Source organism: Osmerus mordax, chromosome 17 (genome assembly GCF_038355195.1).
Source record: "Osmerus mordax isolate fOsmMor3 chromosome 17, fOsmMor3.pri, whole genome shotgun sequence".
Classification (NCBI taxonomy): Eukaryota; Metazoa; Chordata; class Actinopteri; order Osmeriformes; family Osmeridae; genus Osmerus; species Osmerus mordax.
In genome coordinates this window covers 4,629,101-4,653,522 of record NC_090066.1, presented here as the reverse complement: position 1 = coordinate 4,653,522, position 24,422 = coordinate 4,629,101, and the positions used below count along the sequence as shown (strand labels likewise).

Sequence of the window (24,422 nt, the reverse complement as noted above, 5' to 3'; positions counted from 1 at the left end):
AGACTGACAAGGTGTTATTGCAGTCTGAGAGGTTGTGTGTATGTGTGTGTGTGTGTGTGTGTGCCTGAGACAGCGGGAGTGTGTCCTGGGGCACGGATTAAGCCATTGAGTGGATCCCCTCCTGCCATAGCCTCTCCATCTCGCTCTCCCTCCTTCCCTCTCTCTCCTCCCTCTCTCCCTCTCAATTTGAGCCAATTGTCTGCCTTAATGGCTTAACTATTGCTTCCATCACTCTAGTCTCCCTCCAGCCCATAGCCGTGACTGAGGGGTGATCTACAGTCTTAGCCATGGCCTCTGTGACTGGATATGTGTGTGGTGTGTGTGTGTGTGAATGTGTGTGTGGTGTGTGTGTGTGTGTGTGAAACATTCCTTGGCAGGCAACTAGCTAGAATCTCACTCTCGTGTTTTCCCATCCTTTTGTAAAAGAGCAGTTGTAAAGTTCCCACTGTCAGTGCAACTAACACGCGCACACACTGACCCGACCCTATCGACCAGTTATCCACTGCTTGGTGAGCTGTACAAGGCTGTGATCTAGAGCATATGTTTACCAATAGCAACAGCACCAAGCTTTGTCTGCCTATATTGATCAGGGAGGAGAAGAAGCTGGAGGCTCACTAAGACTGCCGAGGTGTCCCTGAGCCGGCTGTACAGACAGAGCTGTACGCCCACGGGAGCCACAAGGAGAGAGAACAAGAGAGGGATGAGTAAGAAAGAGAGTGAAAGAGAGAGAGAGAGATATTGAATGATAAATGGAAAGGGAACGGGAGAAGGATAGGGAGGAAGCCTGGAGATGGATGCAAAGTTTTGGGGTAGAAGTAAGCCAAGTTCTGAACACAGCATGGCTTTTCCCTGGATCCCTCCTCTCTTCCTCCCTCTCCCTTCCTCCCTCTCCCTCTCCCTCCCTCCCTCCCTCCCTCTCCCTCTCTCTTACACACACACACACACACACACACACACACACTCAGTAAAGCATCTCTCTCTCTCACACACGCACACCTCCATTTCTCTCCTTCAATGGAGTGTTCTTCACATGGTATAGCTGCCAGACTCCTCTCACAGGGAGCATGCTCACAGAACGTGTTGCGTTCCTTGGGGGGAACTAATCTTGTTGACAACGCGAGTGAGAAACATCAGTTCCCCTCCAGTGGTGAACCACCAAGGTCAGTCCAGTCACACAGGCCTACAGAGTGTACCCACTAGCAGCACTATAGCACTTCACACGGACAGACCCTCTCACACACCTGCCTGACGACAGCGTGTCTGTTTGTGCGTTGACGTGTGTACTTGGGGGCGTCTGTGTGTGTGTACTTTATGTATCCTGTATGTGTGGGTGTGTGCGCTTTGACGATGGCAGCGGCTGTTTACCATACCGCTTGGTTTTGAGTGGGACCAGCTAGAGACATTGTGCGTGTGTGTTGGTGTGAGAGTGATATGTCGGCGGTTACCATGGAGATGTGGAGTTGCATACGACGCGGAGAACGCTCAAATAAATGTCGCACTAGCTAATGAAGCTGCGCGGCTGCTCCACCATGCTAGCACACTAACTCTGCACTAACGAGCACCACAGCACTGCAGCTAGCTAACAAGAGGAGACTATCACACACACACACAAACACACACACAATATCAAATCTAGTCAATTAGGGCTCAGAAGAACTCTCTGTCGCAGTGCACATTCCAGAGGTGATGGGGGGGAAATGCAGTGTGTGTGTGTGTGTGTGTGTGTGTGTGGAGGAAGGAGAATAGGAGGTGCTGAACCTGACATCAGTTCTCATGGTTTGCGGCCACACAAGTCCTGCATGCGCACGCATTCTACACAGCAATGTGTACTCGCCCCCCTTGCCCCATGTTTTGAATACCCCTGGAAGAACATGTATATGCCTGATCACTTATCTTGATTAGGGCAAAGTTAGGTTTTTCTGTATCGGCGGTAGATGATGAGTGTGTGTGTTTGTGTGTGTATGCACTTTGTGTCCAAACACAACCTTTTTTGCAATCATCCACAGCTGTGGATTTGGAGCACCTTAAATCCCTAAATACTAAATTGCTCCTATCCCACTAGCTGCAACACCACATAATTCCCCCCCCCACCTCCCTTATCCCCCTGACAGAGCCAAATCTCCCCCAAAACCTTGTTTCCATGGGAACAGCCGTGAAAAAGGAGTGTCTGTTTGACCATGTCCCTGACTGACCAAAAAACCCTAACTGCTGACCTCTCTCTCTTTCTCTCTCTCTCACACTCACACACACACACACACACACACACACACACACACACACACACACACACACACACACACACTCCTGACCACATACACATTTCTGACTATAGTCATGTTTTGGATCCATGAGTGAGTGGATTAACTGACTGTGTTCCCCTCCTCTCCCTCTGCTTCCTGCTTCTTCCTGAATCCCCTCCTCTCTCTCGTCTTCTGGTGGAATGCCTTTAACTCATCCCCCCCCCCCCCCCCCCCCCCCCCCCCCGCCGCCCCTTCATCTGGCCACATGCTCTGCTGCAGTGTGTCTGTGTGTGTTGGAACGGCTCTGATTGACTGGCATGGCTGGGGCCTGTGTTCTGCCAGACTTCTACATTGGAGTCGCTGACAGAGAAAATGACCCATTTGACTAATGCTGCTCTCCTCTCTAGAGCCAAAGAACCAGGCCAGAGAGCACACAGGACCAGAACACAACCAGTGCTGCTGTAACACACCCACCCACCCACCCTCACACACACACACACACACACACACACACACACACACACACACACACACACACACACACACACACACACACACACACACGGCGAACGAAAGCAGAACCCAGAGATGTAGACAGAGGCCAGGGACTGCCAGTCCTGCAGCCTGTTTCTACAGTGAGCCATCCTGTTTTTGAGGACCACAGTCGTGACTAACACGCCGAGGACAGAGGAAGACACAAAGAGAGGGAGGAGGAGAGTCAACCGCATGAAAGAGAACGATAGAACGGATGAGAGAGAGAGAGAGAGAGAGAGAGAGAGAGAGAGAGAGAGAGAGAGAGAGAGAGCGAGAGAGAGAGAGAATATCTATTAGTATGTGTCAACCTGTCAATCTAACAGACAGCCAGCGGGACAATGGTTTACGGTAAATCTATTCTACCCTCAAATGTGTTATCATCAGCTTTACACACTATGGTTTCTTTGTGAAATTTCCAATGTAATTTCTTCTCGATTTATGATGTATTTACTGTACACATATATTTACTATCCTGGTGGTGATTGAAGGACTTCAAGTCCTGCCAATAAAGCATTTAAATTGAGAAATTAAAATTGAATAGTTACAGAGAGAGAAAGAGACAGACAACAGGATTGTGGGGCATGTGCTGCCAAGCATGCGTGAGCCTGGGAGAAGAAGCAGCCATGTTTACACAATCCATTGATTTAACAACATGAGTTCATTCCGCCTTCAGTGGCCCTCTAAGCCCCATTCAGGCCTATTGTATGGAGGGCTTTAAGGCTTCTTAAACGGCTGTGAAGGGACCTTCTGTGTAGAGGTTACTGTCACCAGCATTGGCAAAGGCTAATGTCTTAGCTTGTCATGAGGATAAGAGAGTATAAAATTGAAAATGGAATGAGCTTCTTTTCTGTGTTCCAGCAAAGCACTCTGCTGTTCACTTGGATGGACACACACACACGTGTGTGTGTCACGCACACACAGACACACACACACCTCCCAGTGGGTGTGTAAATGTGTTGTTCTCAGAGAGCCTCCAGTGTTCGAGTTGCAGGGACAGGCAGAAAACCGTCTGTGACACTTTAATACACCACCATTACTGCTAATGCACAGCCCTCAGAGAGACAGAGAGAGAGAGAGAGAGAGAGAGAGAGAGAGAGAGAGAGAGAGAGGGAGAGAGAGTGAAAGAGAGGGGGAGAAGGAGAGAGGAAAAGAGAGGGAGATGGGGGGGAAGAGAGAGAGAGGGGGAAGGGGGAGTGGGATCAAGCAGGGTAGGGAACATGGCAGCGACAGAGAGCAGCAGGATACAACCTATTTATTGGTCAGTCTAGAAGGGTAAAAGACCATGTCTCTTTCTCTTGTTTTTTCTCTCAGTCTCTGTCTCAATCTCTTTCTCTTTCTTTTCCCTCCCTGAGGGCCCCTGTCCTCCCTGCTTTTAAACCCCCCTACAGAGCAAATAAGGCCAGGGGATAAACTACATCACAATGTTTTCTCTCTAAATACATGCCTATATTTTCATGTCTTCTGTCATTTCCGTTTTCAAGCCCTCGCTCATGAGATATATAACCTACACACACACAGACAGTACAAACCTATCAGTGGAGGGTCAATCCACATGTGCAGTATGTGCCACACACACACACACACACACACACATGCACAGTGTTGCTGGGCTGGCTCGGGATCCAGTCCAACATAGTCTGGTCATGATTCATACATAGTTAGTCCATACTTCCCTGCCATGTGCCGAGTGGATTTACTGTTCCATCTCTGACTCCCCTGCCTCTCTCCATGCATCTCACCCCTGTCCTCCCCTCCTCCGGCCTCCTTCTGTTTAAATCAGCCATCTCCACTGCTTCAGTATGGCGTTAGTGCTGGATATCACCAAGTTGTGTGGATATCACAAAGTTGTGTGGATATCACAAAGTTGTGTGGTGAAAAAGGGTAACAGAGGAACAGGAAGTGTTGGTGTGGAGGAATGATGTCAGCAGTGTCACCTCTCCTCCCACCTTCAAACACGACCTCCTGGCTGGGACCCTGACGCGGTGGCGGGAGGAGTTATCGCCTCACGGTCCCTGGAAGGTGGCGGGGGGACGGGGGTGGGGGGACGACGACTCGGAGGGTGATACCATTACAGGATATTAGGGCGGGGTGTTCATTTTCATTACACTTTATGGGCTGGAAAAACATTGTCATGCATACCAATTAGTGGAGGAACAGATGGCTCAATATGCCCGGTACATCTCGTCTCAAACACACACACACACACACACACACACAGAAACGCTAAAGTGTGTGCTACAGGGAGCGAGAGACGACCAGTAAAGGGAAAACACATCAACAGCATGCCAGACAACAACAGGAGAGAAGCTGCTACTGACAGCAGCTTGGGTAACAACACTCATCCCTCCTCATCATCCCTCTCTCCTCCACTTCTCCTCCCTTCCCTCCCGTTCCCAGGTCATGACCTACAGAGAAGCCGACCCTGAACAGCCTACTAAAGACTGTCTCATGAGAGGGCCATATGCTAACAGTATGCCAGTGCTGTGTGTGTCTGTGTGTGCGTGTGGTCTTATATGAGCATGTGTGCGTGAGGGTGCTAGAAAGGTGACGAGGAAGCTCTGACAAGACACTAAGACTTCGGCTGTTAGATCAGAATACCAATCGATCAGTTCTATTCTGTGCATTCTAAACTCCACTGTCATCTGCTCTGCCCCTCTCTCCTCGTACCCCTCTCTCTTCAGGCCACAAGCTGTCTAGGTGCTGTATAAAAGATGCAGAGAGTTTCAGCCTACAAGCAGAGTGAATAGTGGTTTGCGTCTGGGAGGGTACAGGTGTATAACGCCCCATTGGAGGCTTTATGCTGGACAGTTGCAAGTAGCGCCGGCGTTAGCCACACCTCAGTGGGTTTGAATGGGGAAGCGCTAACATGCTAGCGCTGCAATCCCAAAGCACATCGATCTGTCTCTCTCTCACATTCACTAATAACACAGAGCTCGGACTGCTAACTCTCTGGGGCCATTAGGACCCGTGCTCTCACACACACACAGGATATAGGGAGGAAGCCGATGGGGATACTGAATGGTTAACACTGTACGCTGGTGGGATCATTATGGGATGTTTTCAGTTCCAGGTCATTCCATCTGGCTTCAGGGCCTAAACTGGGTTCTTCATGTTAGAACATGTATCTGTGTTTTTCCTGTGGAAAAAAACTGTGCTTTTACTGTGTGTGTGCGCATGTGTGTGTGCGTGTATGTGTGTATGTGAGGAGTGAGGTGGTAGGTGTGTTTTCTATGGCTGTGAGCGGACTTGTGTCCCTATATTTAGAGGCACGTTGTTACATTTCCAATCCATTATCTACACCTATGGGACAGGGGGGATTTGAACACAGCAGCAGCTGCCAGAGCTTTACCACAGGCAGAACATCTCACAGACACGGCATTGTCGCACGGTGGAAAAGGAGAGAGATTGGTGGTACAGAGGAGAGGAGGGTGAGAAGGGTTGTTAAGTGACTACACAGTATCCATGTACATGAATGTGTGTGTGTGTGTGTGTGTGTGTGCAGGGGTGTGTGCCCCATCCCCACATATTCAGCTTCATCTACTGGAGCAAGGGCAGGGCAACTGAAATATCTCTCTTCAGCTCTCTCCTGTCATTCTAAATGTTTAATGAACCCTTCCCTCTCTCCTTTTCTCTCTTACCATCTTTCTCCTTCTCTCCCCATCTCTCTATGTCTCCAATATGTTTTACCCTCTTCCATTCCTCCTCTCTTAGCCTTCTGCTCTTTTAAACTCTCCCTCCCTTCCCCTCCTCTCCTCCCCCGCTACCTTTCCCTCGTCTAGCAGATTTCTCCATTTTGGATGAGAATGGAATACTGAAGTGGTTGATGTAGCTTCTCCCTCCCTCCCTCCCTCCCTCCCTCCCTCCCTCCCTCCCTCCCTCCCTCCCTCCCTCCCTCCCTCCCTCCCTCCCTCCCTCCCTCCCTCCCTCCCTCCCTCCCTCCCTCCCTCCCTCCCTCCCTCCCTCCCTCCCTCCCTCCCTCCCTCCTACTGTCTGTGTGTGTGTTTAGACACAGAGATGTTATTTCCAAAGCGGTCTCACATTATCCTACGGCTCCTCAGAAAAACTCCAGGTTTTTTTTTTGTCTGCTTTCCAAACTCATTAATTTAGTAGGGCAAATCAAACAGTACGCGCTCAAACCTGGAAAGTCTAGCCCGAGAGAGAGAGAGAGAGAGAGAGAGAGAGAGAGAGAGAGAGAGAGAGAGAGAGAGAGAGAGAGAGAGAGAGAGAGAGAGAGAGAGAATGCATGTGTGTCCAAGTGTGCGTGTACAGTACGGGCGCCTGTCCTCAGCTTTGTTTTCATGGTAATTAGCAGCTCTGCGCTCTAATGAATGGCCTATGAAGTCTTGCTGGGCTTCGTCTGGTCAAGGTTAACCACCTGCACCGCCGTATCAACGGGCCAATCACGGGCCTCCCCAGCCTCATAGATCACACCCTTAATGTAAACACAGTATTGGCAGGACGTGGAGGTTCACATCTGGGACAAGAGAGCCTGAGGGAGAAGAAGACTGGGGGTGGAAACAGAGGGATGAAGATGGATGGAGAGGGGGAGGGTGGAGAGGGAGGGAGGGAGACGGGGGAAAAAGAGGGACGTTGGGGGAGAGGGGGAAATGAAGGGAGGGGGTCAGGGGGTGGAGGGACAGATAAGGGAGGAGAGGGTGGGGGAAGTGAGGCTGCAGGCAGCGGGACAGCAGGGAGAGAGGGAAAGGGGGAGAGGGGCAGGGGGAGGGCAGGAAGAGGGCAGGGGGAGAGGGGAAGGGGGAGAGGGGAAGGGGGAGAAGGGAAGGGCGTTCTAAGAGCGCCCGGGCGATCACGCAGTCGGAGGGGACGGAACACGACGGCAGGCGAGCGGGAGTCCAACGATGATGATGTCAGAGCAATTACTGAGCACACACAGGATCGCTGGGGAGCTAATGACCTATGAGTTTGAGAACATTCTACAGAGTCAATTATTCAATCATACAAGAACCTGGCAGCAGAGAGGGAGGCCCAGGGCGAGGTAAGGGGGGCATGGGAAGAGTGGAGACAGGGTGAGGGTGTGACTGGAAGAGAGTAGAAAGAAGAAAAACAGATGCTGTTGGCACTAGCCTATAGATATGTGCGTGCATGTGTGCGTGCGTGAATGTGTGAGAAAACAGGAGGACGCGCTTGCCAAAAAATCAATAAAATGGATCCACACTGGTTTGTTAAGAGTAATTGGCATGGATTTAAAGAGAGGAGTCTAAGGGAAGTTGATTTAGTCCAGTTGTGTAAGGCCTGTTATTTTTTGTCTCCAGCAGGGTTTAGCCGCTCTACACATCCGCCCTCACAGAGCTGTGGTCCTCAGGAGACTAATGAACACATAATGTAATCACAATGGTACACAACACAAATACTTGAAGATCTGAAGCAGGAAACGTAGAAATACGGCTGCATAGAGTACTCGACAAAACTATTATTTCCAAGGGAGTTGTTTAGCGTACTCGTCTATCTGCGAGTGTGATGGTGTGTGGGATTTGTTCTACGTGTGTGATTGTGTGTGCGGGCGCGCATGTGTCTGTGTTTCACACACCAAAATTAAACTGGGGCTGAGGTGTGGAGCAGAGCAATGCTTCGGCAGAGACACACCAGAGAGACACCAGTAAGAGAGAGAGAGGTCAGAGAGAGCTGGAGCACAACCCCAGAGACCCAGCAGCCTTGTAGAACAGCACATCTCACAGAGCCAGAGAGAGAGAGAGAGAGAGAGGGAGGGGAAGAGAGCCATAGACAGACAGATGCAGAAAGAGAGAGAGAGAGAACCCCATGGGAATAGACTGCAAGATGTAACTTAAGAGCGTGGGTGTGAGGTGGGAATGGGTGGGGGGGGGGGGTGACAGGAGCACAATTGGAGAACATGAGGCAGACAGGGAGATTGAGGGATGGAGAGATTGATGACATGTAATGATTAAACGGATGGGAGCAGAGACAAGAGAGAGATGCACGTCAGAGACCATTACTCATCTCCATCACATGCACACACACAAACGCACTGACACACATGTACACACACTCGCAGACACATACACACTGCGTGCCACCCAGGGTGCTGCAGCAACATCTACATGCCGTTGCTAGCTCACTCGGTCCTGCTCTCTCTCTCTCTCTCTCTCTCTCTCTCTCTCTCTCTCTCTCTCTCTCTCTCTCTCTCTCTGTATCTCTCTCTTGTTCTCCCTCCCTCCCCTCTCTCTGTATCTCTATCTCTTTTCCACAGTAGGGTACCCAGACAGATGGACCCCGTGCCTGTTTATATACACCCATGCTAAGTGGGCCTGAGGCTGTATATGAGCACTCAATCTAAGGCGTGTGTGTATGTGTGTTTTAGATTTGGCAGGGAAGTGAGGTAAAGTAATAAATACCCTTTCTGGACTATTAGAAGGCCATCTTCAGCCAGCAGCTTGTCGACAGACAAGCCCATGGTCTGTGTGTGTGTTCCTCCACACGGCACTGAGAACACTATTTTCCGTAATGAGCACCCAGGGGGTTTTTAACTTCTTTTTTATTTTTTTTAAGGAGGCCCTGCCGAGACTTCTGGGATAGCAGTATCAGTCCCTGGAGGCCCAGTGTCCTCCAAGACAGTGTAATCGCCTGTTACCATGACAACAACTCTCGCAAAAACAGTATGCGCCGCTCCCCTTCATGAGCACGCATGTAGAGGCCCCATTACAGTCCTCCGACGGCCCGGGGAACATCGATGATGAGGCCTCGCTGCTGAGACTTGAGTGCTAAGCTAACGCTATGCTAACCAGTCTGACAGTTTGTGGTGCCCTGTAAATATCTGGATGGCCAGCGGGCCAGATTAAGACTGCTGTCCATCGTGAAACTGCCGTCCATCGCTTCTCTTTACATCTGCGTCCCAAACACACGGGGCCTACGTCAGAGAGCTGTCTCTGTATCTCTCTCTCTTCCCTTCTCTCTCCCTCGCTCTCACTGTCCTTCTTCCCTTATCTTTCTCTCTCTCTCTCTCTCTCTCTCTCTCGCTCTCCCTCCTTTTCTTCCACCGTGAAGGCTTCAAACGCTTCACGTCTAATCAGGGTGGGAGAGTGAGCATGAGAGAGAGAGAGAGAGAGAGAGAGAGAGAGAGAGAGAGAGAGAGAGAGAGAGAGAGAGAGAGAGAGAGAGAGAGAGAGAGAGGAGCTGTGAGCGCCAACTAGTGCTGCATGCTAATCCAGTAGAGATGAAGATGCTAAGCTACATACAGACTGACAGCAGTGCCCTCCTAAAACTCTCTCTCACCTCTCTTATCGAGCTCAATCTGTATTTCTGTTAGGCAAGCAGGTTGTGGTGTGCAGGAGACTTATACTTTGTATAAGACTAGCAAAGTGTGTGTATGTGTGTGTGTGTGTGTGTGTGTGTGTCTGTGTACGGGGGGAGGTCTTCTTACCAAGTGATCACTTACAGTCACAAGGCAATCTAAACAGGGGGGAGAACGAGGTGTAAAAGGCAAAGGGTGTCAAGAGAAAGGTTAGATGTTATCAAAATACACACACACACACACACACACACACACACATACACACATACACACATACACATGCATCCCCACACACGTGCTACATCCCATGATTGGGTTACATACACAAGCCAATAATATCTTCATGGTACTGCCTGCCACGCACTGGTTTGATGTGTCCCACATCTGTGTGTGATGAGGAGTGAGCTGAACACTGCGTACAAACAGACCCTGGTGCTACTACCCAAAGTCAGGTGAGAGCAAGAGGAGAATCCAACCTGTGGAAGTCCTTCTGAAACAAACGTTATATATGTTCACATAAACACACAAACACACACACACACAAGCATGACATAATTGTTGTTTACCAGTGTTGAGTTGTGAGGGAACATTGGCCGGCTCATTAAAAGCCCTCTGGAAGACTCACATCAGAGACTGGACTGGTCTGGGCAGACGGGCTTTGCGCCAAGGGATGGGAGTGTGTGTGTGTGTCTGTGTGTGTGTGTGTATCTAGGTCCATGGAGCATGTCTGTACTGTGTTGGAGTACTAACTGTGCATGGTGAGGAGTGATTTGTGAGCGGTTTGGCTCAGACAGAGTTTAAACATGGCTGTGACTAGGTAAACATCACCAGAGTGTGTGTCTGTCTGTATGTGTGTTAGTGTGTGTGTGTGTGTGTGGGGGGGGTATGTGTTAGTGTGTGTGTGTGTGGGGGGGGGGTATGTGTTAGTGTGTGTGTGTGTGTGTGGGGTCGGGGGTATGTGTTACTGTGTGTGTGTGTGTTAGTGTGCATGGGGTGGTGGGGGGTTGGGGGTATATGTTAGTGTGTGTGGGTGGGGGTCGGGGGTATGTGTTAGTGTGTGTGTGTGTGTGAACATCTGTGAGCCCGGCTGGAGTGTGCCTGTGGGTTCTAGGAAACCGCCCTCCTCAAGAGAGATCAGGGCAGAGCTATACAGATCTGCAATACAGCCAGAACACACACACTTTCATCATACAGGCTTCAGAGCCATAGCTAACCACAGGTCATAATGTCTGCCAATCAAAAAGAGGGTTACATCACCCTTCCTGCCAATCCTTCCCAACCACTGCCACCACACTCCTACAGACTGCCAATCTGAGCACACCACCATGCCCACCACTTGCCAATCAAATTGAACCACCACTGTTATCAAATCATCAAACCTCTTTACACAACCTAAGTAGCAATTAGTCGTCCTGCCACTGACAACACCCAAACTATGCTGCTTGACCCACCATCCCCTGGCCTGGGACGTGAGGAGGGAGGGAAGGTCGTTTCATTCCTAGAGAAGACAAACATTTCACCTCTAATCACCACTCTGAGATGGGCTGCATCCCATTAACTTTGGCGTCACCCCTAATATTTGAGACATTAATTTGTAGCGCTTCCAAACACACTTTGATCCCAACACAATGTGACAACTCTAATGTCTAAACCAAACAGGAGACAAACAAACCTGCGGACTCATCTGACTCATCATGGGGCCATCCTATGGGAGGAGCTTTGAAGTGGAGAAACAGCCAAGGGAAGGCTTTTAATGTGGTCCACTGATGATTATCCAGAATACCATAGCAAGAAGTGAGGTTAGCAACTAATTATCCCACAGCTCTACTGGTAAGCAAAAAGCAAGGAGAAAGCAGTAAGAGGAAGAGAAGCGAGGGAGAGAGGAAACTAGGACAGAGGGGATATTGTCCACAGTTACAGTCGTTTTGTGAACACACACACGCACACACACATAAAAGAGACAGTTGCTGAGAGACGGTAAAGAGCAGATCTAGCTTAACATTCTACATGTATGTGTGACATTCTTCTGCGTGGAAGCAGTGCTCTGTGTGTGTGTGGGCTGCATGTGTATGTGTGTGTGTACTCTATGTTTGTGTGATGTACAGTATACGTGAGTGTGTGTGTGTGTGTATGCTGGACACAGGATATGCGTGGGAGATGCTTGGAACAAGTGTTTCACTTTGGCTTTCAGCTATCATTTTCACATCCCTCAAAGAACCCTTTCTGCAGGTAGTTCAAGCTGCAGTTACTTCCTGGTTGGCCTCTTAGGTAACAGTTTAAGAGTCTCAGTTTAAGAGTCTAAGACTAGACCTTTTCTCTATAGGGCCAATAGTAACCCACTAAAAGCATGTAATTTCCTCAAACTAATGTCAAGTGAGACTGAATCAAGCAGGCTGGGGGAGTTAATGGCATCACTTTGGCTGCTTCTCGCTCCTTCTCTCTTTCTCTGGGTTTATCTCTATTTCTATTTCTCTCTGTCTTTATTTCTTCTCCTTTCCCCCCACCTCCCCTCCTTCCCTCCTCTCTTTCCATCAGCTCCCTGTGTTAAACGTGGAGCAGAGCTACAGGGGGTACATCATACCTATGATCCCCTGTCTATGCTCGAACCAAAGGAGACATACGGGGATCTCTATTCCTTCCCTGTTCTCTCTCTCTCTCTCTCTCTCTCTCTCTCTCTCTGTACTGTATGCCTCCACCCTCCTCCTCCCCACTCCCTCCCTTCTCCCTTGTTCTTCTTGGAGACAGGCAGGAGATGTGACCTCACTCTGTGGGAGTCAGGTTGGAGTATTTAGAGCCTGGCCTGTCTCACAGGAAACCCATATTTCAGTAGGTTAACAGGTCTCTGTGCATTCTGCTCATAGAATCTCACTGTCGAGGTAAAGAGTAAAGATCGACAACCACAATCTCAGGACTTTAGCTCTGGACATAGAGCCCCCATTGAAGCTCCTACCAGAAGCCTGGCTTAATTCCAGCACACACGTGCACACACGCGCACACACACTCAAATTCATTATCACCCCAACCTTACCCTCGTTCCCTCTTCATCCCTCCACCTTAAACATCCCGCCCTCATCCCTCCAAGCCCTCCTGCTCTTCCCTCCTCCCTATCTCATCCCCTCTCATCTTCCTTTCGTCTCCACCTCTCTGAGCCCATTAGGCTTCAAGAAGGGAGTACAGTAGGTTAACTACACATCGCCTTCATGTTTAGAGGAGGCACAGGCACCACACACACACACAGACAGGAAAATCCACATTGCTGCCGCTTTGAGAGTAGTGGTTAATGGTAGTCTTAGTAGTAGTATAGAGGAGAGGACAGTTAATTAAAGAAGGAGGAGGAGAGGATTGTGAATGAGTGGAGAGGATAGAGAGAGGCGAGAGGATAGGAAAGGAGAGGACAGGAGAGAGGAGAGTAGAGGAAAGGAGAGGAAGTTGATGGATGGGTGTTGTGTTCAGGTCACTTGGAGGGCTCCTCCCCCTATGTTAGAGTCTCTCCCCAGGGTTACTATTACTGGTTACAGACAGACACACACACACACACACACACACACACACAACACATTGTTGTGTATAAGAATAGAGGCAGGCCACAAAGGAGCCCATCGATTTTACAATGCAAACCAATGAAGCAGACAAAACTCAATACATTCAGCACACAATTTTCCTTTTGTACTGCGTATCACCACATAATCCCCCAATACAGCCCACTTACAGTAAGTGTACTGGAACTACATATGTGAAGATACCACAAACATATTATTATGTCTGTTATACCCTTGTCCTGTACGTGGAGAACAATTTATCTTCTTCTCTTTATTTCTCTCTCCCTCACTTTCTGTCTCTGTCCATCCCTTTCTCTTTCTCTTTCTCTCTCTCTCTCTCTCTCTCTCTCTCTCTCTCTCTCTCTCTCTCTCTCTCTCTCTCGCTTTATTTTTCTTTCTTTCTTTTCCCTTATACCATTCTATTTCACATACATACACAAGCATATGTCTATGTGGGCTGTCTGTGGCAGTGTTCTGGAGGCAGGGAATGTTCCCCCGAGGCTCCTCCTCTCCTCTCTTCCCTCTATTTACTTGGTGACAGCTGTCATCCTGTCAGGACTGTAGCAGCTATGCCTGCCTGTCTGCCTGCATGCCACACACACACAGACACACACACACACACACACGGTAAACTGCCTTCCCCTGCTCTAAAAGAATACTCCCCCACACTAGTACCGGAAGACTTCCATGTTCTAGAAGACAAACGTTCCAGAACAAAATAGTGTTCTAGACTACGATACAGACAGGATATAGATACAACGTTGGGAAACCTAGAACAATGGGCTGTACGGCATGTGATTAAGCAATGTACACTATAAAGATTGTTTGGCCTTGGCACACACACACACACACACGTACACACACACTCCATGTGGTTGTTTATGCGCCCAGACGCCAGAAGTAATTGCCTGAACTTTGGAGAAGCGTCTGCAGTCTCCTCAGAGCGAGGGGGAACACTCCAGGGAGCCATCAGAGCACTGTTTTACAACACACACACACACTTTCACACACAAACACACGCACACACAAGCCACTCATAACCTGTAATGGTTCCCTACCCTGTCAGCAAGTACACTTTCAACTTTAATAACTGCAGAGAGAGAGAATGAGAGAGGTTAAGGACACAGACGTTCTATCTCTACTCTGACAGAAGTCTGTTTTATTGCTGACTCATTCCCAGGAAGGCAAAGCTACTCAGAGTGACGGGGATGGTTCTAACCAGGCAGGCTTTAGCTTACTGGGCTAAGGCTAATCCTTACCCAGGAGGCTACAGATAGAATGCTATCTTCCAGGCCAATGGCTGCCCACTGTAAGGCTGGAGGGATGTTGTTTCTGCTGTCCAGACAGCAGCCTGCAGGGACACAGAGGCTAACTGGCTGTATCACTGTTCTGGATTAAAACCATAGTAATCTGCTATTCCAGAAAAAAAACACATCTAGAATACAATTTCCCACACACACACACAAACACACGCACACGCACACACACACACACACACACACACACACACACACACACACACACACACACACACACACACACACACACACACACAGCCATGTAGGCCAGAGCATCAATAGCAACAACAGAATGAGGGCAGTGGTCCAAATCGGCATCACAATGTACCCCCAAGGCTACTCACACACACACACGCACACACACACACACGCACACACACGCACACACACAGCTATCTATAGTCGATCAAAGAGCCTAGCCAAACAAGACTTAAATCCTAAGGATTGCAATTCCAGAGAAATCCGAATGGAATAATGTTTATGCAATGGAAACACAGAGGTTTATATATACACACACACACACACACACACACATACACACACATACACACACACACATATATACGTGTTGTTGTTCCCAAAACACGCAGTCCTCTCTTCTGTCATTGCAGTCAGCTGTAACGAGTTCCTCGGAGCAGATGGAGGGGGATGAGGTCATACGCTACGTGGCGAGAGGGGGTTCTGGGAGTTCCTCTGAAGGTGAAGGCCTGGACGACAGGGCCTCCCCTCCCCGCCTCTGTCAAAGCCATCAGGACAGCTCGATTAGAAACAGCTTGGGAGAAACTGTTCTAGGTTCTTATACCAGGCCCCGGCCAAGCCAGGCCCTAACAATGCTCTTCTGGGGATGGGGGGGGGGGGGGGGGGGGGGGGAGCGCGGGAGGGGCTGCTATCCATTTCTACACCCTGGGGAGGGATATTAGCCATGAAACCATTGCTGGACCAAATGCTCTCCCTTACACACATATACACACACACACAAGCATATTACAACATCTCTCTGAGGGGCTGCTATGGCCCTAACGTGGACCAGATGTTTGTATTTCATCAGAGGGAATGTTTTCTCTCTCGCTCTCTCTTGCTCTTATTTCCTCTCCCTTTGAATATTTCTCTCTCTCTCTCTTTCTCTCTTACGTCCTCTCTCTTTCCTGCACTACCTTTCTGTGTGTTGAAAAGGCGCATGGCGATGGGACTCGATGGCTTAAAGGTTCCCCCGCGAGTCTTCCTGCCGCTGTGCCGAATGAAAGTGGTCCTTTCCATGAGCAGCGTGGCGTTCAGAAGGGGAGAATCTCTCGCTTTCTCTCTCCTCTCGCATCCCTCCGTCGTTGCGGGGGATGAATAGCAGACTAGGCGGAGGAATGCTGCGAGGCTATTTCCCCCCTGTGAGTCTCATACCCCGGGCCATGCAGTAGTCTGTAGGGTGGGGCTGGTGGAGGGCATCTGGATTGGCCCTGTGCTGATTGACTGGGAGACACACACTCACACGCTCCACATTCATGCACAGCAACACAGACAATTTGTACTCTGAGCTCCACCATTCACCCCCCCCCCCCCCCCCCCCATCTCCTCCTTCTCACCCTCCCCCACCCCACAGTTAGTATTCCCTTACACGCTACACACCCACACCACCTACACACACGTGAGTCATGTGATGTCATGTGACCCACCCTGGACACATACAGTACATACATACATATGACTCCAGTCCACTAAAGAAACATATCTCACTGGAAAAGAAGATGATGGAAGAGAGGTAAGATGATGTGGAGACAGAGAGCACAGTGGACTGAAGAAGGGATAGATGGATAGATGTATGGACAGGTTTGGTATGAAATGATGAATAAATGGAAAATTAACTGACAAGATGGATGGACAGAGGAAATAAAAGACGTATAAGTGGATAAGTGCAGGGAATGTTGTTAGTCTACTGTACCTCACGTGTGTCTCTGTAGGTGTGTGTGCAGTGTGTGTATGTGTGTGTGCTTGCGTGAAGGTACAGATTAGATTAAAGTTATGACTGCACAAGCCCTCAGGACACACTAGATAAACATAAACAGATCAACCATTCATCCACTACACTCCTTCGTCTCCCTCTCTCCTTCTCACTCCCTCCCTCTATTCTCTCTGTCTCACTCACTCCTCATCTCCTCCCCCCCCCTCTCCCCTCCACGGTCTCCTCTTCCCAGTAAGCCCTCACCTCCTGCTCCCCTCTCCTCATCTCTCCCTCTCACTCACACCCTTGTTCTCTAACTACATCTGGATGTCCCGGGGCGCTGCACTACATCACTGTTCTCAATAAACCCATCAGCACTCCCCCCCACCCCCCCCACCACACTTCTCTTTTCTTCATCCCTCTATTCCTCTGCCCCCAAAACACAATAACAGGACTCCACTGTGCCCCACCATACGAACATCCATCACAGGTCTCTCACTCCACCACGTATGATGCATACATCAAACAGGCTTTCTGAGCGTGGCCCTGCCAGGGTGCCCTCTGCATGGGGCCTATCACACGACTCTATAGAGGAACATGGTTAGCAATAAGTGGAGCCAATGAGATTAGGGAGTATCGAGTAGACTAGGGTCTGTGGTCCACAGAGGAGATGAAGACTAGCTTGGCTGGTGAGAGATGAAGGGAGGGAGTGGAGGAGGGAGCGAGGGAGGGAGGGAGAAAGAGACAGAATAAGAGAGAAGTAGAAAGAGAGAAAGAGAGAGAGACAGTGTAAATGATTGTGCACCACAGATCAATCTCCAGGTAGTTCTGCAGTTGTTGTGACATGCTGTTGATGTTTACCACCAATCAGAATGCATTCAGAGTCTGAGTCAAGGTCAACTCTGACAGCACTGCAATATGCTGTGTGTGTGTGCGTGTGTGTACCCATACAAAACAGGTAGAGACAGGGAGATAAAGTGAGACACAGAGAGGGAGAGAGGCGGATCAAAAGGGAGAGATAGAGAAAAATATAGAGAGTGGATGTACACACATTACAAAGAGAATATAGAGCAGCAGTTAAATGTCAGGGTCAAAAACGACGTGTAGGCCCCGCCCCTCCTGCTGCTGGTGCTGGGAGTGGGCGGAGCTGACCTTTGAGGGGCAAGGTGGTCATGTGTTCAGAGGCTCGAGGTTCCTATGGCATCTTATTACACTGGCCGTCCTCTTATGCTCAGCTCTCTTTCTCCCTGGGTCCCGCACATGCATGTTTAGCATATTTACTGTAGGCATGTGCTCACACACCTATACGGTCTCAAAATGAGGGAGGGAATGTAGAAAAACAGGGATATAAAGGCATATAAAGGTGATTTGATGAAATTTCGAGAGGAAGTAAATCTCTCTCTCTCCCTCTCTCAATCCCTCTCCCACTCTCTTTGTCAGGGTGATGGCTCCTTCAGTTGAGCGAGAGTTTACATCCTCAAATGTTTCTCCTAATCCTTCCCCCCCACACACACACACACACACAGACACACACAAATCCTAACAGCAACAAGCCCATTCTCAGCCAGAAGAATATGCACTGCACAAGTAAACCAGTTTACACAGACAGTGTAAAGTGTAAAGGAATAAAGCAATGGGTAGAGAGAGAGAAGCAGAGGAAAGGATGACACAGGGATGAGAGACAGAGCCAAAGTGCATGAGAGAGTAACAAAAGGACGAGGCAAGATAAATACGGAAAGAGGAAAAGAGGGAGAAACTGAGGGATTAAGGGAGGAAGGGATAGAGAGAAGAAAAATGAGATGAGAGAAAGTAAATTAGAGAAGAGGGAAAATAGAGATAGCATGCATGAGGGAAGAGGGGCGTTGGTGTGAAGGACGCCATGGAGACATGAGGTAAGCTCTCCCTCCAGCAACGCACAGTGGTGAAATGGCTGGGGAGAGAGAGAGAGAGAGAGAGAGAGAGAGAGAGAGAGAGAGAGAGAGAGAGAGAGAGAGAGAGAGAGAGGGAGAGGGGGAGAGAGAGTGAGGGAGACAGACAGAGAGATAGAGAGAGAGAGGATGAGGAGAGAGAGAGAAGTGGGGAAGAGAGCAGAACAATGTCCTCTTTTCTGTGAAGAGTAGGGTGTTTTTATGTTAGTCACCACAGCCTAAGGACAGGATGTGTGTGTGTGTTTGTGTGTGTGTGTGTGTGTGTGTGAACATGCATAGGACTGTGTCAATGCGTAGGAGTGTTTGTAGAAAGTGATGTGCTTCCATTCTCAGTCGTTTCAAGGCCAGGTGATAGCATACTCCTCACAGGAAATAGAGAGCAGCTAAACAAAAATACAGCCTCACAGGGCAGATACTATAGTGTGTGTGTGTGTGTTTGCATGCGTACTCATGTATATGTGAGAGGCAGGCGAAATGTAAAAATGTATTGGCCAATCAAGCATTATGTGAAGATGGAACATGTTAAAGGAAATGGAGAGAGAGGGAACGAGAGAGAGAGCGGGAACGAGAGAGAGAGAGCGGGAGACAAAGAGAGAGAGAGAGAGAGAGAGAGAGAGAGACAGGGAGAGAGAGAGACAGAGAGAGAGAGAGAGAGTGGGAGTCCAGAGAGGTAAGAATGATGCCTCGGTCATTAGAGGATCATTTTACCAGGCCTCTCACGCCAGCCAAATTAGCCTGCTAATTAATCCAACCTACTACTGTAGATTAGGAGAGTTGGGGGGTTACAGCAACCCCCCCCCACCCCCACCACATACACACACACACACAAACACACCTGTCAGATCCACAGCCATGATACATCACCACCTGTACACCCGGTGGTGTCAGGCACAGACAACTGCTCCCGAGCTCCACCAGAGCAAAGACATTCATCATTATGACACCACCGCAAAACACACACACACTCACTCACACACACACACTCAGAGACACACATTCACTGTAACAAATCCATCACAGACCGACGTGAACCAGCAATCTGCCAGCTACATGAAGACATCTTCATCTTCTTCTTCCTATTCTGTGTACGTATGCGAGAATGTGAGAGAGGGAGAACCATATATGAACGTGTGTGGGCTCTGCAAGCCGACATGGTAAGAGAATCGGGAAACTGCTATGGAGATCAGCCGGCTGTGTGTGTGTGTGTGTGTGTGTTCCCCAGCAGGAAGAGTGAAGGCCCGTCTGCGTAGAGGGGGAAAGCGAGAAAAGATAAGCTCCCCTCTCTCCATCTCCACACTAGATAAGCCACAATTCAAATCGCCGTCGGTCGCTGCCCAGAACTGGTTGGCCATCAGCCACATCCTGTCAACCGTCTCACTCTCCCTCCTTCCCTCTTTTTTCCGTTTTTTTTTCTTCTTTTCTCTCACTCTCAAAATCGACTTCATCACAACCTCCTCTCCAGCCATAGTCTCACATTCTGCCCTGGTCCCCCCTTACACCGTACACACATTTCTCTCCTTCCCACTCCCTTCATCTCTCCTTCACTCGCTGCCCTCCCCCCCCCCTCTCTCCTACATATTTCTCATGCGATCCCATGTTCTCTGTGTCACATGACAGTTCAGCTGTTGGGCTCATGATTTGTGTGCGGCCAGGCTAGGTGGATGGAGGTCTGAGGGGGACGAGGGAGGGGTGACCAGGTCTGATCAATCCATCCCGGGGAACTTAGAAAACTTCAAGCATTGCTAGACGGGAAACACCCCTAAACTCCTTCACCAGAAGAATGCACTCCCTCCCTCCCTCCCTCCCTCCCTCCCTCCCTCCCTCCCTCCCTCCCTCCCTCCCTCCCTCCCTCCCTCCCTCCCTCCCTCCCTCCCTCCCTCCCTCCCTCCCTCCCTCCCTCCCTCCCTCCTTCCCTCCCTCCCTCCCTCCCTCCCTCCCTCCCTCCCTCCTGTTGCTCAGGGGATGAGTTGAGGACTGACTGACGAAAAGAGAAAAGGTAGAACAAAGTTGCTGGGGGACCTTGACCAAACGTGACAGGAGAACATTCCATGGCTGCCAAGCCTGTCCTGCACTTCTCAGGGCTGCTGAAGGGAAGGAGATAGGAGACGAGGATGGGAAGGCGTGACGGTATTGGACCTCAGCCAAGGCCTCCCTGTGACATCCCAGTCTAGGAGGCTCCTAGGCCCAATGGACCGGCTCCGCTCTATTTCTTTAGCAGATGGGACCCTACACACAGAGTTAAGGTGAGGGGTCGCACATTTCCCAGAGAGGACATTCTAGCAAGACCACCGCTAAGTCGCTACAACTGGAAGAGAGGAACACGGGCTCAATTCAATTTTGGTGCCTGGCCAGTAAAACCCCCTCGCCTTCAATCTTATTGCCTCATCAGAAAAGATTTCCAGAAATGTAACGATGCCTCTCTCATCACTATGTAGCGTTTGATCAGGGGTTGTATCAGTCTAGTCTTTCCAGAGATACAGGGAACACCCAGGGTGTAGGAGCTAAGGGAAGAGGCCAAAGGCCGTAATGGAACCTGGCCAATCTCGGCCAGCAGCCAGACCCTGACCGCTGAACGACCTGAACCAGAGTAGTTCACCGCACTCATGGCGGATCTGACATTTAAAGAAAAAAAAGAGAGAGAGAGAGAGAGAGAAGAATGGAAACACACTTAGAGAGATAGAGATTATATAGAAAGATAGATGGATGGACAGATTCATAGATAGATGGGGAGAGAGAGAGCGACAGAGAAAGAGAGAGAGAAATAGAAATCCAGATACCAATCTGGTTGGAAATAGTGTCATTACTGTCCCTGACACACGTAATACAGTGTGATATGTCTTATAAGAGTCAGATCCAGAACTCATACTGAGAGGTAAATAACAGAGCATAAAATATGTGTTAGTGTAAATAGCTACTGTCATCTCCATAACCGCTGTCTGTAGTGAGCTGTCCGCCTATTCACCTGACAGGGAGAAAAGGCCTTGCATGCAGCGCAGCCTTGCACCCCACACCCAACACACGCCCCACAAACGCCCCACACCCCCCCCCCCCACACACACACACACCACACACACACCCCCCATCATTAATCCGGAGAGGTTTGTGTGTGTCAGACATGGAAAGGGATTCCTCTCCCCTTCTCTCTCCCCTCTCTAGCTCTCTCAGCGAGGGAGGCGTGGAGCCAGGGCCAGACACATGCATCACCATTTGGAATCCTCAACTTCATCACCAAAGAGGAGGAAGAATGCCTATCAATTAAAGGCTGGGCATTTCTGGGTTGGAGTGTGTAGATAAAAAGAGGGTGCTGGGTAGCATGATGCAAAAAAGGTAAGGGAAACAGAAATAGAGATATTTAATTTCTACCTCCTTGGTTATGGGTGTGTGCGTGTGTGTGCACGCTTGGGCCAGGAGATACAGTCAATGACATTGATATATGAGGGGGAGGCCTGATCACTGTAGTCCATGTATAATGGACAACATGGGGCCATTATGGAATCAAGCACAGACACACACACACACACACACCCACTCACTCACACATAGCCCGTCTGCAGCTGTCAACTGCAACATCTTCAACAACATTCGGAGAGATGTTGAGATAGAACTCATGAGAGATGGATAGATAGAAATTGAGACAGGGAGAGGGGGGGTGGGGGACAGAATGGAGAAAGGTTGAAATGTTCACCACTAGAACAGGGCCCATCAACAACAAGCCGCTCTAAGCCGAGGGGACAGAAGTGGGACATGCTCCGGGAGCGCGAGTCAGCTATGCGCGCGGAATAACAGACCGCGATCATTATGTCAGCATGAAAACCTCCCTTTGTCCCCGTTCTTGGAATTCTTGACTTAAGTGAATTACATGTCTTGTTGTGCACGCGGTGTAATCTGATTTCTTTCTCCCTCAGAACTTGTGCAGCACACCACAAATCGAATTTGAACATACTGAGAGTTAGTCATCCGGCATTCCGATATGGTTTTAATAAGCGCGTGTTTTCCTTCCAAACAGTCCAAAGCATCCGTCTCTATGCAATTCTTCCGAAAATGTGTTTGGGGAAAATCCTAAAAGACAGGCTTTCATACTATACATTGCTTATGGTATGTTCTTAACTATGTATATGGTTTAACGATTTTTTTTCTTTTTTATTAGCAAATAATTGGGACAAGAAATGTGATTAGGCTACGGAACAAAATGACATCTGTATCCTTAATATGGGGGACCGTTAGCCTGAGGATAAAGGGTAAATTCTCTCTTGCTCTTTCTGTCTGTCTCAACATGTGCAGTCAACCTACACACTCAGCCCCGCTACCCAACGCTTAGCCTGGCCGTGCGAGACCCTGTGAAATTTTAATGGGCGGATGCCGCAAATATCAAACGAACTTCCTTTATTCCGTGCAGTCGAAGGCAGAAACTGACATGGGCTACTTGAGACCAGAATTTGACTATAGCACATGATAAACCACTTTAATACAGCGTTTATTTACTGTGATATCATTATCACTATAATGGCGTTCATTCATCATTATAATGTCTGTTACGATAATAGCCCAGGGTTAGCTGTCGGGCTCGCTTCTACAGGCACTCCTATTTCTCATTCTATACCATCTATCGATGGGTAAAAACCACAAAACCTCACGGACTAGCGTAATTCGGACTCAATTCTAACCACAACCACAAGCGCAAACATTTCCAAATTGGACAGCTGTTTTTCATAACATAAGCATCATCTTCAAGAGTCGGCAAGAACAAAAGCCAAATCACTCACATTCTATCGCCCGGAACGAGCAAACGGCTCTCGACCATCATATCGGGCAGAAAATCCAGATTGTAGGACGAAGTCATGTTGGCCGGGCTGTTTCCCTCCGAGTAGGCTTCACCGCTGTGCTCCGCCTGACAAATACGAGCGTCTCTCAGCTCGCCCAGTTCGACAACTGCGCCTGGGCGCGGAGACAGAGAGGGACAGGTGCAAGCGCCAAGGCCTCCCCAAGGCAGTAGCCACACACTCGGCAGTTGTCACATTCTCTTCTTCTCCCTCATTCGTTTTTTTCTCTCTCACCCCTCTCCAATCCTGTCTGAAAATCCGCTCTGCTCAAGCAACTGTCAGACTGGAATACCAGGTGCCGTGTAGGGAGGCGTGGCGGCCCCGCGCGCGGTGCTGCAGCTAATCTTTAACCATTAGATACCGTTTTCTGGGGCAACGCACTTTATTCCTCTGCTAGACAGCATTGACAGTAAGTCGTTAAACCTAATGGCAGTAATATATTGGAATCACGGTGCGACAAAACAACTGATCATTGAAACTAATGATGATAACGCAATCAATTGGCAGCGTGCGAATGCGATCTCATTGATGTGTGAATTGTATAGCATTATTATTATGTCAATGTCTTATTGATTGACTACATAAACAATACTGTGCTATCCGTGACCTCGTGTGATGCTATCTACTTTGAACATTGATGTGTAGATTGCCATTCCAATGCGTCTGCAGGGATCAGGTGTGTAGAATGGGCAATTACGCATTGAAAAAAAACGTGATGTCCTCGTGAGGCCAATGCATGCATCTGCAATTTGATTCACGTGCTGGGTCTGTGGTATAGGCCTTTTTGGCATGCAACATGAGTCATGTGAGAGCAGTGAAGTGGGCCGGGATGCATCCCTGTGAACCACAGAAGAGACCGAGTAAGG

At 49.2% G+C, this 24,422-nt stretch overlaps 1 protein-coding gene across 9 annotated transcripts in view; it reads right to left on the bottom strand.

The window, feature by feature from the left end:
• celf2 (cugbp, Elav-like family member 2) overlaps nt 1–23,617 on the bottom strand; it is a 61,381-nt gene extending 37,764 nt beyond the window's left edge. For all 9 annotated transcript variants that reach the window (XM_067254816.1, XM_067254817.1, XM_067254809.1 and 6 more), the window contains exon 1: nt 23,500–23,617. In XM_067254816.1, the coding sequence (XP_067110917.1) occupies nt 23,500–23,576 (77 nt within the window). In that variant the 5' untranslated portion in view covers nt 23,577–23,617. The remainder of the gene's footprint in view (nt 1–23,499) is intronic.
• Between the last annotated feature and the right edge of the window lie 805 nt (nt 23,618–24,422).